Raw genomic sequence first — 15655 nt, 5'->3', positions numbered from 1 at the left:
ATTTTTGTTGTACGTTTTTGTTTTTTGCATAAAAAAATGCATATTTGGAAATGCTCGAGTATTCTTGTGCAACAAGGCCCCACCCACTTGCTTGCTGGCGGTTGTGTTGTGTTTACTTTACTGTGTGTTTGCCTAAGTGTTAGTGCAACGCATAAACAAGTTAAACTGCTGTTGGACGCTAACGTTGCTGCTGCTGCTGCATTGCAAATTAGTTGAAGCAGCAAAGTGTAAATTTGCACTGCAAGTTAGTGACCGCCATGGCGTATGAGTGTTTTGCCACGGCATACTCACATGTTTGTATGTGTTCATGAATGTACGCATATGCTGACTGCTTAAATGCATGACGCTGCCCCATCCATCAATGCAATGTTTGGTATATTATTAGTATTTGCGATTAGCAATTCGTAATGGTACATCAACTTTTTGCTGCCACACTTTTTTCTTTTAATTTTAGCCTGATTTAACCATAGCGCTTATTGTGACCCTGTTGTTAAGTCGCTTCTTCTTCTTGCTGTTCTTCTGCGACTCGTCTGTATATTACCTTATATGTAAAATGCTATGACATTTTGCAAATTCTAAACGCTAAATGTTAGCGCATTCGCAATGACGCGTGCCATACATTGATCGCTCAAGAAAACTATAAAATACATTTGAGTTGCAATACAAAAATTATTCTTGGCTACCATCTTGAGAGCAAGACGTGCAATTACCGCATTTAAACGGTAGCGTTATTAAATCGAAAAAAATAAAATCGCCACGCACGCCAAGCGCTAATTGAAAAAAGGAAGAAAGTGAAAATTTTCAGTTACCTGTGCTTATTATACTACACATAAGCCAATATGAAATTGGTGAGTGAAAGTGTTTAAGAGTAAAATTCCTGATGAGTGAAAGTGATTACGTTCGAAATGAATTTTGCATATTCGAGGACTTTAACGAAATTCAAAAACTAATATAAGTAATTTTTTCTTCATTCAGATACTAGTCTTGAGTTTTTTGTGCTTGCTCGTTAGCAGTTTGGCCGCACCACAAGCTCCGGTAGAAATTTTGGAACAAGATGTAGACAATATTGGTATCAATGGTTACAAATTCAGGTAAGCTAGGTTATATACTAATAAGAAAAGAACTTTTGTTGTGAAATTTTTCCATCAGATTACTCGACAACTGTAGCAAATATAGCATTTTAAACTATGCGAGTTTTAAAGCACTGAAATTGTAAAAATGCAATATTGTATCGACTGCTGAGTGGAATATTACCTCTTCTCGGCTGCTGTTTGGAAAACGCTCCATTTAGAAAACATTTGAATAATGCTTAATTTCAGTACTTCTTTCAAAAGCGCCCTATTTAAGCTCAAACTCAATACCGATCATACATTTACACACATACGTAAATGGTGGATGGGCCTTCCATACCGGGGGTTTGAATTCCATTCTTGGGACAACTAATATAAAAAGTATTTAAGCATTTGTGTTAAGAACATGTTATTTTGTTTAATTGTTGTTGGCTTGGGCCTTGCCAATTTGTAATAAAAATGTTTAGTAGTACAGAATAAATTTTAAGAAAGGCTCTTCTCTAATAGCCTCAAACAAGGGGAAAGAGGTTTTAATGGCCAATAGTTTTTCTCGAGTTAATTTTATTTGGCGTTCAGAGCAAACCAATTTTATACTAATTTCACACAGGATACTTATGAAATTATTAAGAGAAGCACAAGCTTCAGAAACTGGCAGCTGTTAGTTGTCCTAAAGAAACCTTTTTCACCTTAAATACATAAAAAAATTTGATTCAAATGGTGCAGAAATAAAATTTTTGAATTTTTTCTGTTTATCTGATTTTCAAAATATATTGAAATAATTAGTAATTAGTGGAAAAGGGAATATTTACGGCAGAATCAATGAGCCAATTAAAGTAAACTTAACAATGTAGTGGGGAGAGGAATTATGAGAGGAAGGTCGCTAGACAGAGGAGAGGCAGGTGGATAGATAAAATCAGAACAATGACTGTCGGGCTCGATCATACGACTGGAAGTTTTTCATGTTTGACTAATCGTTTTTAGGGTTAGTCTGGAGTTGTTTAAAATAAAGTACTGATAAGCCAAAGTTTTTTTTGCAGTCAGGTCAGCCAATATGCTCTGATTTGCTTAAGCATCGTTGCTGTAAAACCTCGGCCGTTATATATTTTTACACCTCCTTCTGTTCAAGGAGCCTTGGTCAAGGCTTGGTTTACATAGATAAATTTTGGGTCTCGGGATCGTATACCATCAATGCGGAATTTTCGTATTACAAGTCTCGCAGATACTCATCAGCAACTTCATGATACAAATATTTTCAGACCATCGGTCATATCAATTCTGTCGGCAGCGTTTCCATATTCCTTGTTGTTGTTGTTTTAGCAGTGCCATATTCATATATGGCATATTTCATATTCCATATTCCTTAGTTGTGGACAGTGTGATGCTCTGAAGATACACCTATTCAGTTCCGTTGACTAAACCTATTCAATTTCCTCTCAGGAAAAGGAAATAAACCTTCCCACAAAAGAAAATATAGATCGCAGGCTTTATTTTCGTGCACGTTACTTCATAATTCAGAAAGGAATTTAATGTAGTATTTTTTTATGATACTGAAAAAATCAATGCTGCATATAATCAAGAAGCAACACTTAAATTTATGAGGGCGAGTATTGTCAAATGCGACTCTGTTTTGTAATATTGACTTCACCAGTCTGGTTTAGCTTAATCATGGAGGGGTAACCCTACAAGAAAAATGTACCATGAAATATCTAGAAATCATCCTAGATAGTAAGTTGTCATGGAAATTCCATGTCGAAGAGAGAGCGAAGAAAGCCTCCGCGGAACTGTATGCATGCAAGAGGATACTAAGCTACACGTGGGGCCTATTTCCCATACATTCTCATTGGATATTTAATTCATCAATAATCAATTGTCAAGTCCATACTTCACTATGGGATCCTGCTTGGTGGACAGCCCTACAAAAAAGTACGTTTATCAATGATTAGCATAACGGGAGCCCTAAAAACCACCCCAAACAGCAGCATTGCATGCCATTCTACACAGGCCGCCTGCAGACCTAATATCGCGCTATCCACTGCAACAAGGCTTAAGACCTCGGGGCAGCTTGAGTGCAGGTCTCCATAGCAATATAATGTCATTTAATATCAGGAAAACGGAATATAATATAGAATTTCTCCACGTAACATTTTAACGCATGGGCTGCCGTCTGTTGCGCCTCAAAAAGCCGTAAACCAATCCGACATCGTAAGTGCGATCCTTATTATTCTGTGCTGTGCAGGGTTTTGCGTAGACGGAATATTAATGAAGAAATATGGCGATTAAAGAACAATAAATCGCCTACTATTTTGCTTTTCTCAGAGCTCAAGCGTCAATATTCTGTACTGACGCCTTTCTTGGGAGTATAAACTTTAGCGATTTTTTCATTGAAGGATTCCATGTTTAAAGGAGTTTCTACATTCGATGTATTTTTTTAGGACTGTGGACTTTAAAATGGGGAATTGCACGTTTTTAGGCATTTCAACATTTTTTAGTTATCAGCAGTTACAGAGCCTCCTGGCTACCAAATTCCAAACTTCTTACATTCTATGAGAAATTAAGTTCTAGGCTTCTGAAAGGCCGTGATTTCGAAGTTTTCCTCTTTCTATCTTTTTATATAAAAATCAGCTCATCTTACTTTGTTTCCTTTTTTCCAGCTACAAATTGAGTGATGGTACAACACGTACAGAAGAAGCAGTGCTGAATAATGCTGGTACAGAGAATGAGTCGCTCTCAGTGCGTGGTACAGTTTCATGGGTGGCGCCAGATGGTGTGACTTACACAATAAATTTTGTTGCTGATGAGAATGGTTTCCAACCTGAAGGTGCACATATACCAAAATAAGATGATCAATTCTGGAAAAGTTAACTAAATGAGAAACGAAAACTATTCACATGGCGTTGAAAAATGCAATCGACGTGTGAAAATTGATTAACAAAAAAATTATGCGTAAAAATCATTGTTTTGCTTGATAAAGCGAATATAAAATCAACTAAAAAAATCTATTCATAAGAATTATCCTATAAATTAAACTATAAATTGTGATGGCCTAGTAAATGAAGTTGTAGATAATAATAAGTGTGTGTGAAAGAAAAAAGTGTTATATTTAAATAAATAAAAAAAATTGTAACGGTCTCAGTCAGTGTCAAAATACTGTAGTTTTCTTTCTAGCATAGGGTGCGAACTCGATCTGTAGTCTTGTGAAGTTGGCTTAGTCGAATTTTTTAGTCGGGATGATGAGAGATGAACGGTAGATGACAAATTTTAGGAGAAGAGTGCGGGTGAGCTACTGATATAATTGCAAATGATGCCATATTAGACCGTTGAAATTGGTTTAGTTTGTTTATGCGTACTCAAGATTACCACTGGATCACTTAATTGGTGAACAGTTAACTGGTCCAGAACGACTTGAAGAGGTATGAAGTTGTTGGTGGAAATTTTGACGGTGCATGAATGATGAACCGCTGCTGGTAGGAGGTTAAAGGTAAACGGTGGATGGTAGGGTGGTGAACGCTGAAATGATAAGAGAATAATTGGTGCCAAAGTAAGTACTTCATGTATAATGGCGAAACTTGTAAACAATAAACCTGTCGATGGTGAACCGTGGATGATGGCAGGTGAAAAATGGAAGTGGAACGGTGGATGATGCAATGGTGGGGGTGTAAATGGTGCCAACCGTGTAGGCAGGACGGTGACCAGCGAGCCGATATCCAAATTGCAGGTGCTTCGTGGTTTTTGAAAAGAGGTCAACTTGTTTTCATTCTACCCATGAATGTACAGAGGGTAGCGCTAGTGCCTTGGAATGAGGAAGATATGAACTGTAGGTTGCACTTACTCCCAATATACAAAGTAGCCAACAGAAATTAATGAAATGAGGGGTGGGTTTGCATAGGAAAAGTAAGAAGTGGTATTCAAGATTTGGCATGCATACCTCTCTTTATCGAAGCCATGTATTCCACCACCTCTTTCTGGTTGTCCGCCTTTTGTGTAATTTTATACCAAATGTCGCAGATCCTGCTTCTTCTATTCTTATTATTATTATTACTAGAAGACCCGGCAGACGTAGTCTTGCCCTAAATTTGTCATATCTGCATACATTTTAATAAGCTTTTTCCTTCTGACTCTGCCCTCCCCCTCTTCACTTTTTCCTAATCCTTTTATTCACTCTTCCCTCCGTCTTTTTCGCTTCATCTATCTCCATCTTCGTCTCATTCTATCTCTTTCTCAATCTCCTTCTCCTTTTCTCTTTTCTCTTCTCTCAATTTCTTCTCATTCTTTTGCATCCCTTATTGCCTGTCCCAGAGAGTGGTATGTATTTTATTCCAGTCCCAGTCCTACTCCGAGTCTCAGTCCCAGTCCCACTCCGAGTCTCAGTACCAGTTCTAGTCCTAATCACAGTCCAAGTCCGTCTCTGGACAATATATTATCCTTTACTAAAGCACTCATCAACAGCTTTCATTTGATATCCATATTGTATAAACACTGTATAGGCATTCACTGGCCCCGTTTTGGCCTATGTCTCGAGACCCTAGTTAGCCAGGGGTACGAAAATTACCCTCTGCACAACTAAAGACTCGCCTGAATTAAAAAAATGTCATAGTAGCTCTAAATCCCGGGCCCTCTCAGAAACACCCCACCCTCTCTCTCCATGAGATATAACCTATCCTATCTCTCAAGTTAGATCAAACTACACACGGGGTGCAAAACGAATTCAAAATCTGTTCAGTAGTTTAGGAGTCCATCGCGCCCAAAAAGTTTGTGACACGTGCTTTTCATATATTAAGATTATTATTATTATTATTAGGCCTGGGAGCACTGCGACCTTTGTGTAGATCTATTGTGCATGACCTTTCAGTCTAATTTTGTATGTGGAGGCTTTTAGTGTATCTAAGTACCCACTCAGGCTTTTTTCTCCATATCACATATTCAGTCACACCACATAGATGGGAGAGTCTCTACATTGCATTCGCAGATAATATTAACCGGTGTTTCATCTACCAGCTCACAGAAACGACAAAGTTGGGTATCGGAAAGATTTAACTTATTTAGATGATATCGTAGACCACAATGTCCCATATTGTACTCAGTGAGAGTTCGCAGGTCCTCCCTTCTTAGATTAATGAGTTTGGCTGATACTTTCGTTGCCGGAAGTATAAAAAATTTGGCCTGTCTTTGCCCTGGGACGTCAATCCAGTCACGTCCAAATTGTTTTGTGAGTCCACAAAAGGGCTCTGGACCATAGAACGCTCCTGTAGAACCCTGCTTTGCTAGGTAATCTGCATGTTCAGTACCTTCATTATTGATGTTCGGGAACCCATCCTAAAAAACCTTTTTCTGGCTCCCAGGTTATTAAGAATTTCAACTCAGTCATCCACTAGATTAGATGTAAATATGTAGGATTGCAAGGTATGCTAGCCGCCTGGCGGTCCGACATAATGCGAAGATAAGCCTCTCCGTAGGCAGTCTCTTTCCAAGATTTCTGTTGCATTGATTTCTGCTGAAATATTTTGGGATATCAACCCATTGGTATCAATTTCTTGTAACTCGGCCCATAGATGCCAGTTCCCGTTTTTCCGTCATCGAATTTCGATCCATCCGTGAAGCAGACATCTGAATCAAGGTCACTATAAGGATTCTGTCCACAATGAACACTTCAAAATTCCGTGAAGTTCTGAGCTTAGGGAACATTACGTCACGAAAGTTGTAATGTGGGATTTCCTATGAATTTTCTTATTACTTTCATATGCCCTATAATGTTTCCTAACTTCAACTCCGAAATATTTTGAAGTCTTAGTGCGACTAGTGTTGTTTCTTTCTCTAACAGAATAGGGAAGGTAGGTATTCCCACTAAAGAACTAAGCGCATCAGCAGGGGACGTTCTCATAGCACCCGCTATGCCAATGCAAACTAGTCGATGCGGTTTTCTTAGCTTTGCTGTTGCCATTCTTTGCGTGGCCTTCTGCCACCAAACTAGGGAGGCATAGGTGACTATTGGCTTTACAACAGTATTATATGTCCAGTATACCATTTTTGGAGATAGCCCCCATGTTTTGCGGTAGAGTCGAGTACGGGCGAAGGAAGCTTTGCTTGCTTTGTTTAGGATAGCATCCAAATGAGCATTCCACGTGAGGGATCTATCCAGTGTGACCCCTAGATTTTTTGCCTCCATTGAGAATTGTATTTTAGTTCGACCTAGGGATGGTTCTGGCTCGATGCTTTCCTTCTCCGGGTGAAAGGCAGTTTTGTTAGAATCGATAGACAGTTCTTTGGTATCGCACCACCTCTCTACGATGCGAAGGGCTTCTTGCATGCGATCTGATATTGTTTCCTCGTGCATCCCTGTATTGCAGATAACTAGGCATCTGCATACCCTTATGTATCATAGTCTGTTCGATAGCTTGATCTGTTGTGTTATCGAAAGCCCCTGATATGTCAATAAAAGCGCAGAGGGTTATGTTTTTTGATTCTAGAGCCTTTTCAATTATTACTGTGAGGCTGCGTATCCGTGGAACTCCCTGACTGGTAGGCTAACTGATACCTACACACAGGGAATTTATTTAGATTGACCTCCCAGATATACTGATCTAAGATTTCCTCCATACCCTTTAGGAGAAACGAGCTGAGGTTTATTGGTCGAAACGACGAGTTACTCGGGCTTCCCTGGCTTTGGTAAAACTTTAACTTTAACCTCTGCCCACCTGTTTGGAATATGGCCGAGTAGTAGGGATGCATTTTATAAAGTGGAAAAGTCTGGGGCTATATGATTTATCATTTGCTGTAACACATAAGGATATACCCCATCCGGTCCTGGTGACTTGAATGGGCTGCAAGTAGACAAGGCCCATTGCACTCGTTTGAGAGTGGTGAGCTTTGTTGCTAGCCTTTTTTCTTTACCGCTGATGGTCGGAAAATCTACCATTATAGGTGAAGATTGATAGCCTACTATGCAGTCTTCTATTAGTTTGGAATCAGTATCACGCCTCTATCGTGACTTTAAAGTCACCATCGAAGCGTAGACATAGGATAGGTTTGACGTTTGTCAACGCTATGGTCCAGGCCAGCCACTACAACGCTATGGGCTAAGGCCACCAGGTCAGCATGGATATAAATAATAAGAGTAGTGCTACTATAGGAAGAGGGAGATTATGCTCTCCCTGTATTATCTGGGAATCCGGTGGTTATTGATGTTGTAACCGTGTTAGTACCCCAAGAAGTAAATATTTTTGCAAGCGATAAACGCGAATTCGTCGATATCATTTTAAAATTTATCAGAAGTATGGTTCGTGACATCCATATATATAAGAGCACCCGGCAGGGTATATTAAGTTCGATTTCAAACGAACTTAGATTTTCTTACGTGCTCACTACCAATAAATTTCCTGTTCGAAAAAATTCTTAGCTGTTATTAGTAAATTGAGCAGTTTTAATGGAAATGTCATATCACGAGCCAATTAGTTTATGAAAACTTGTTATGGAAGTGCACTTAAAATTGCAAAAAACATTTTGAACAAGTAATGAAGGCTAAGTTCGGGTGTAACCGAACATTACATACTCAGCTCATAAATTTGGAGAAAAAATTAGTCAAAAGTATTTTAAAAGGGAGTGGACCATAGTTCTATAGGTGGACGCCATTTCGGAATATCGCCATAAAGGTGGACCAGGGGTGACTCTAGAATGTGTTTTTACGATATGGGTATCAAATTAAAGGTATTAAGGAGGGTTTTAAAAAGGAGTGGCCATTAGTTGTATATGTGAAGTCGTTTTCGAGATATAGAACAAAATGTGGACCAGGGTGACCCAGAACATCATCTGTCGGGTACCGATAATTTATTTATATATGTAATACCACGGACAGTGTTCCTGCCAAGATTCCAACGGCCTTTGATTTCGCCCTGCAGAACTTTTTCATTTTCTTCTACTTAATATGGTAGGTGTCAGACCCATTTTACCAAGTTCTTTTCTAAAGTTATATTTTGCGTTAATAAACCAATCCAATTACCATGTTTCATCCCTTTTTTCGTATTTGGTATAGAATTATGGCATTTTTTTAATTTTTCGTAATTTTCGAAAACGAAAAAGTGGGCGTGATCATAGTCATATTTCCGCCATTTTTTATACCAAGATAAAGTGAGATCAGATAAGTACGTGAACAAAGTTTAGTAAAGATATATTGATTTTTGCGCAAGTTATCGTGTTAACGGCCGAGCGGAAGGACAGACTGTCGACTGTGTATAAGAACTGGGTGTGGCTGCAACAGATTTCGCCATTTTCACAGAACCCCGTTATCGTTGTCGTTTTTGTTCGACTTATGGCATTAAAAGTATTCTAGACCAATTAAATGAAAAAGGGCCGAGCCACGCCCATTTTGAAATTTTCTTTTATTTTGATATTTTGGTGCACCATATCATTACTGGATTTGAATGTTGACATAATTTACTTATATACTGTAAAGGTATTAAATTTTTTGTTAAACATTTTTTTTAATTTGCGTGTTCGTCATACGATTTTGCTCATTTTTATTTAGCACACATACAGTAACAGGAGTGACGTTCCTGCCGAATTTCGTCATGATATCTTCAATGACTGCCAAATTACAGCTTGCAGAACTTTTAAATTACCTTCCAAAATTTTACTAATTTTCTATTCTGCGTCATAAGGTCAACCAACTTACCAAGTTTTATCGCTGTATCCGTCTTTGGTAATGAATTATCGCACTTTTTCGGTTTTTCGAAATTTTCGATGTCGAAAAAGTGAACGTGGTTATAGTCCGATTTCGTTCATTTTAAATAGCGATCTGAGATGAGCGCCCAGGAACCTACATAACAAATTTCATCAAGATACCTCAAAATTTACTTAAGTTATCGTGTTAGCGGGCAGACGGACGGACGGACATGGCTATATGAAATTTCTTTTGGATACTGATGATTTTGATATATGGAAGTTTTGAATCAATGATATTTCAATTATCAAGTTTTGTTGTAAGAGGAAATGGGGAGACATTTTTTTTTAAATGGGCGGTGCCACGTGTTATGTAGAAAAGTAATTTATCTGAAATGAAATGTACAATTGAAGCTCACGCTGAGTATATAATATTCGGTTACACCCGAACTTCGTACCTTTACTTGTCTTCCTGTTAACCTCTTCTTACTACTTTGTCTCAAATCATTACCCTTATTTTCACTTTTACTCTCACTCTCAATCATTCTCTTGTTCTCTTAACTTTTTTGCAATATGCATCGAACTTCCTCTACTTTTTTTCCTATTTCCTCTGTTTTCTCTTCTCTTTTCTTTCATGTCCTGCTTCCAATGTGGTGATATATCGACTTTGGATTTTTCCTCACATTACATAATTGTGGTAGTGAAAAAGTAGCAAAGTACTAACAAAAAAATCCTCCCTGCTCACTACTTAAAAATTCATGGCCGGATTATGAGGGCCGTCAAATTTTATGATCCAAATTCTTATATAATGAACCTAGAAAATTTGTACTAAGCCCACTCTTAAACTGTGACCTGGACTCTAATTAGTTTTGCATAATATTAATAGTTCGTTGACCAGCGGATATAGAAGCTTGGCGGCTATCGCCCAAAACTTGAACGTGTTAACAACGGCAACTACAAATATGCAAATTATGCAGATAAAAGATTTTATTGAAGGCATACATACACAAACATATATATATATACAGGTAGTATATACAATCATGATGCTGTTTTATCAAATCATGGTTAAATATTTGGCGGGCCATGTTTTTTTAAATAAAACCACGCTTTTAATAGAATTTATATATTTTTTATGCAAATTTATTTCACAATTAACTTTAGTAGGCTACAAAAATAGGCTCAAAAATATGTATAATAATTTGAAGTAACATATAGACTAAACTAAATATGTATAGTGGAGCGGGTCAAATTTATTGTTGAAAAGGCACATCCAGTTTCTGAATCTATGGGTCAAACTGAGTAATATTGCCCATGGGACCATAGGTCTGAAATGAATTTCGAGCCTCCCTAATCAAGTGAGAAAATTTTTATAGACAATTTTCTAAAAAAATTAGGGAGGCCCGAAATTCATTTCAGACTTATGGTTCTATGGGCAGTATTACTCAGTATGACCCATAAATTCAGAAACTGGATGTGCACCTGAAATTTTTTTTTCCACATTCAATTTGACCCGCCCTAATGTATAGGTATGTTTATGTATTTCATAGCAAACATATGTAATCTAGTTAGGATAATTTACATTTATTATGTCTACATTATTTAAATATTTGATCAGCCTAAAAAGATTGTCGCAAAATATTTTACTATAAAAGCGTTGAATTGACATCACAATCGGTAGTCTCATTCCGTGATCGGCAAAACAAGCAAACAAAAAACAAAAACCAAGCAAAAATGAAATTCGTCATTATTTTCGTTGCTCTGTTCTCTTTGGCATACGCGGCACCAACTGATCCAGCAGTAGAGATCGTGGAATTGAAATCTGAGGTTGAGCCAGAACGCTACAGTTATTCGTAAGTATTAATAACAAAAGCGTCGTGCTAACTTAAGGAGATATCCTAAGAATCCTGCTGTAATAATTATGCAAGCCAACATACATAAGTTTAATGCGAGCAAGACCACACTAAAATAAATAAATAAATGAAAGGCGCGATAACCTGCGAAAAGATTTAAGGCCGAGCTTCTCTTCCAATTTGCATCGTGCTCCTTTTGATCTTTCCAAATTGGCGGGACTGGACCCAGTTGTGTTATGTAGACTCCGAACGGCATCTGTAGGGGCGACCCCGCTTAGAAAATTTTAATGTTGCTTTGCCCGGGGCGTCAACCCAGGATCTTCGGTGTAATAGGTGGAGCACGCAATCATCACACCACGGCTGCCGCACTATAAGTATGGTAAATACGCTCTAGTCTGCGTTTCTTACATGCGAGTCATCGACGCTGATTTTGCCTTTCAATGAAAAAGGACTCAAACCAAACTTTTGATTCTAAACAAGTCAGGAACTTCGTTTCTTGCAAGTGATCTTGCTAATCATTTGTTGACAGTAACTTACGTCGTTGGGACGTATTGAAAATAAAGAAAGCATTTTATGTGCTACTGTCCGGAACCTAGTACAAAAAGGTTGACTGCTCTCACTCAACTGTTTTTAAATGATGTCGCGAAGGTTTCCTAACTCGAAATTATAGTGATAGCTAAATGTAGATGGTACAGTAAGGATTACTAACCTTTAAGAGAAATACAACGAACCCATTTGTGAAAAAAGTGTCAGGCTGTGATGCATCTTCTCAGCCAAGTTCTTTTAACCTCGTAACCTATATACATAGACTTTTTTTTTACTAAACACAAAAATTCTTAATACACTTTAAGGTTTTTTTCTTCTATTTTAGTTTGAAAACCAGTGATGGTACGGAAAAGCAAGAAGAGGGTACATTGTTGAATGTTGGTGCTGAAGATGAGCACATTTCTGCTCGAGGCTCTTTTTCTTTCGTTGCTGATGATGGTCAGACTTACACAGTCAACTATATCGCTGATGAGAACGGTTTCCAACCCCAAGGTGCCCATTTGCCTGTTTTACCAGCAGCTTAAATTGATAGTCGTTTGATTGTGTGAAAATGTTGTGGTACTGTTATTAGTGTGTTTGAGGTTTGAAGTGATGTTGAATAAAGAAAATTTTATTAAAAAAAATACGGGGTTTTAAACTTTAAATTAGGCTGAGCGAAATATCCACAATTTAATTTTTCCAACGAATGGCCGCTTGTCTTAAATACGCGTGGCCTTTTGGGCCAGATACATTCATCCAGTCATTCAATGACATTCTCGGTTTTGTGCTATCTGTATAGCGCAAGCCTTTTAACGGGTTATCCGTGTAATTTAAAGTTCTCCATCTCCATCTCCATCATCACCATAAAGGTATTAACTTCACCTGTCCGTGGCGTATCGTGGTTTTCATGTCAATATCAAGCAGCAAACCATTTACATCGATAAAACTCAATAAAAACCAACCAAAAAATGAGTTTCCTTATTTCCACAAGAAAAAGAAGACCAAGTGATTCGAAGTCATCCTCTACCTGCCAACGCATTATATGACCAACCCAGGGAAGCATCCATAGAGGAAGTTTGCGAGGAAGGACGTGTTGGTTAATAAAATTTATTTGCTCAAACAAACCAAAACAGCAATTTTATTCATTTATTAATGGATTTAGGCTGACCGACATCAACTGTATCTATCCAAAACATGTGTATACCCAGCTCCAGGTATGAACATAAAAAGATCCATCCAGCTTCAACAAGCCGTCAACCAAACGAAAATACCACAATCATATCATTCAAGTTGCAAAAGGCGGACATAATGTATTCGGCGTAGCTTGATTCAAAGTCCCTACATTGTGTCGGTATATCGCTAGAGTTCTCTCAGAGCGCATCTGTAAAGCACTTCAAGTCGACACCGTGCTTGGAGCTTTTGTACAGACCTGAAAAGCAAAGCGTATTTTACAAAAACAAAAAGACAGGAGTGTGATGAGTTTGAGCTTGTTGATAACATGAATATCGCCTGATTTTACCAATAATTTAGACGATAGACCAATCCCTTAGAAAACGGTGGCCTGCCAAATCAATGCCCAGAGAGTGCTTACCAGGCCCTTCAAGGGGGGGGGGGGGGGGGAATAGGGGATTCTCCCCAGGCCCGGGGTTTCTGAGAGGGCCCGCGATTTAGATGTGCTAAGATGTTTTTTTAAATCATGAGAGTCTTAAGTTGTTCCATGTGCGTGCCATTTTTAAGCCGAATTCCAAAAGCAACGAATATTGATAAAACTGCGGAAGAAATTTCCACTTTTAAAAATTTTCCAAGGAAATTTTTGTCACATTAGATGTAATTTTGTGTGCTGATTTCATAAATCATTTTACTTCTTTTGTAACAGCTCTAGTTTTCGAGATATTTTCGACTATCCGAAAACTTATCCCACAGGAGTAGAAAAGGGCAAAAACAAAACATGCAACAATTTGCAAAAGCAAATCTTAATTTTTTTAATACTTCATTTATTATTTGACTTTGTTCTTTCATTTTAAACTATTGGTTTTTGTATTTGTTGTGTATTTGTTGTTTCACTTAACGAAAATTAAAAAAAAACCTACAAGAATGTTAATAAGAAGGACTCAGCGAAACTGACCGACATTATTTTGTTTTTGTTCTTAAACTTTCGTTAAATTAAACAACAAATATAAAAACAAAGGCCCGTAATCATAGTCGCAGACTAAAATACTCTTTAGTTAAAATCTTGCCTAAATTAAAAATGGTATTTAAAATTTTGGTCTGTCATAGATATATTAAACAAAGTTTTCAGCTAAAATAAGTATGGACCGGGTATCCGCATGAAAAAAAGGTATTGATTGGCGCTATGAAGAAATTTTTTAGACATTTTAAAAGTTCACCCTGTTCCTTACAACCGTGGTTAATTGACTCCACATATAAACAAGTAAGGAAGGCTAAGTTCGGGTATAACCGAACATTACATACTCAGTTGAGAGCTGTGGAGACAAAGTAAGGGAAAATCACCATGTTGTAAAAAGCACCTAGGGTAACCCTGGAATGTGTTTGTATGCCATGTGTATCAAATGGAAGGTATTAAAAAGTATGTTAAGAGGAAGTGGGCCATAGTTTTATAGATGGACCCCATTTAGAGATATCGACATAAAGGTGGACCAGGCCTGAATCTAGAATTTGTTTGTACGATATGGGTATCAAATGAAAAGTGTTAATGAGTATTTTAAGAGGGTATGGGCCTTAGTTCTATATGTGGAAGCCTTTTCGAGATATTGCCACAAAGGTGGACCAGGGGTGACTCTAGAATTTGTTTGTACAATATGGGTATGAAATGAAAGGTGATAATGAGTATTTTAAAAGTTCTATAGGTGGACGCCTTTTCGAGTTATCGCCATAAAGGTGGACCAGGGGTGACTCTAGAATGTGTTTGTACGATATGGGTATCAAATTAAAGGTATTAATAAGGTTTTAAAAGGGAGTGGCCCTTAGTTGTATATGTGAAGGCATTTTAGAGATATCGACCAAATGTGGACCAGGGTGATCCAGAACATCATCTGTCGGGTACCGCTAATTTATTTATATATGTAATACCACGAACAGTATTCCTTCCAAGATTACAAGGGCTTCTTGATTTCGCTCTGCAAAACTTTTTCATTTTCTTCTACTTAATATGGTAGGTGTCACACCCATTTTACCAAGTTCTTTTCTAAAGTTATATTTTGCGTCAATAGACGAATACAATTACCATGTTTCATCCCTTTTTTCGTATTTGGTATATAATTATGGCATTTTTTTCTTTTTTCGTAATTTTCGATATCGAAAAAGTGGACGTGGTCGTAGTCGGATTTCGGCCATTTTTTACGCCAATACAAAGTGAGTTCAGATAAGTACGTGAACTGAGTTTAGTAAAGATATATCGATTTGTGCTCAAGTTATCGTGGTAACGGCCGAGTGGAAGGACAGACGGTCGACTATGTATAAAAACTGGGCGTCGCTTCAACCAATTTCGCCCTTTTTCACAGAAAACAGTTATTGTGCTAGAATCTAAGCCTCTGC

General features: G+C 37.8%; 2 protein-coding genes across 2 annotated transcripts; both read left to right on the top strand.

The window, feature by feature from the left end:
• The first annotated feature begins 674 nt into the window (after positions 1-674).
• On the top strand, positions 675-4215 carry LOC137253194 (endocuticle structural protein SgAbd-6-like). Its single transcript, XM_067789722.1, has 3 exons — positions 675-848; positions 976-1091; positions 3722-4215. The coding sequence occupies exons 1-3, from the start codon at positions 840-842 to the stop codon at positions 3906-3908; spliced, it is 312 nt and encodes a 103-aa protein (XP_067645823.1). The 5' UTR covers positions 675-839; the 3' UTR covers positions 3909-4215.
• Positions 4216-11396: 7181 nt separating this feature from the next.
• LOC137253193 (larval cuticle protein 65Ag1-like) lies at positions 11397-12744 on the top strand. Its single transcript, XM_067789720.1, has 2 exons — positions 11397-11575; positions 12447-12744. The coding sequence occupies exons 1-2, from the start codon at positions 11457-11459 to the stop codon at positions 12643-12645; spliced, it is 318 nt and encodes a 105-aa protein (XP_067645821.1). The 5' UTR covers positions 11397-11456; the 3' UTR covers positions 12646-12744.
• The last annotated feature ends 2911 nt before the right edge of the window (positions 12745-15655 follow it).

The sequence above is a fragment of the Eurosta solidaginis genome, chromosome 5 (assembly GCF_040869045.1).
Source record: "Eurosta solidaginis isolate ZX-2024a chromosome 5, ASM4086904v1, whole genome shotgun sequence".
In the NCBI taxonomy this organism is placed as follows: domain Eukaryota; kingdom Metazoa; phylum Arthropoda; class Insecta; order Diptera; family Tephritidae; genus Eurosta; species Eurosta solidaginis.
Note: the sequence above shows the minus strand (reverse complement) of the source record. Positions and strands in the feature narration are given on the sequence as shown.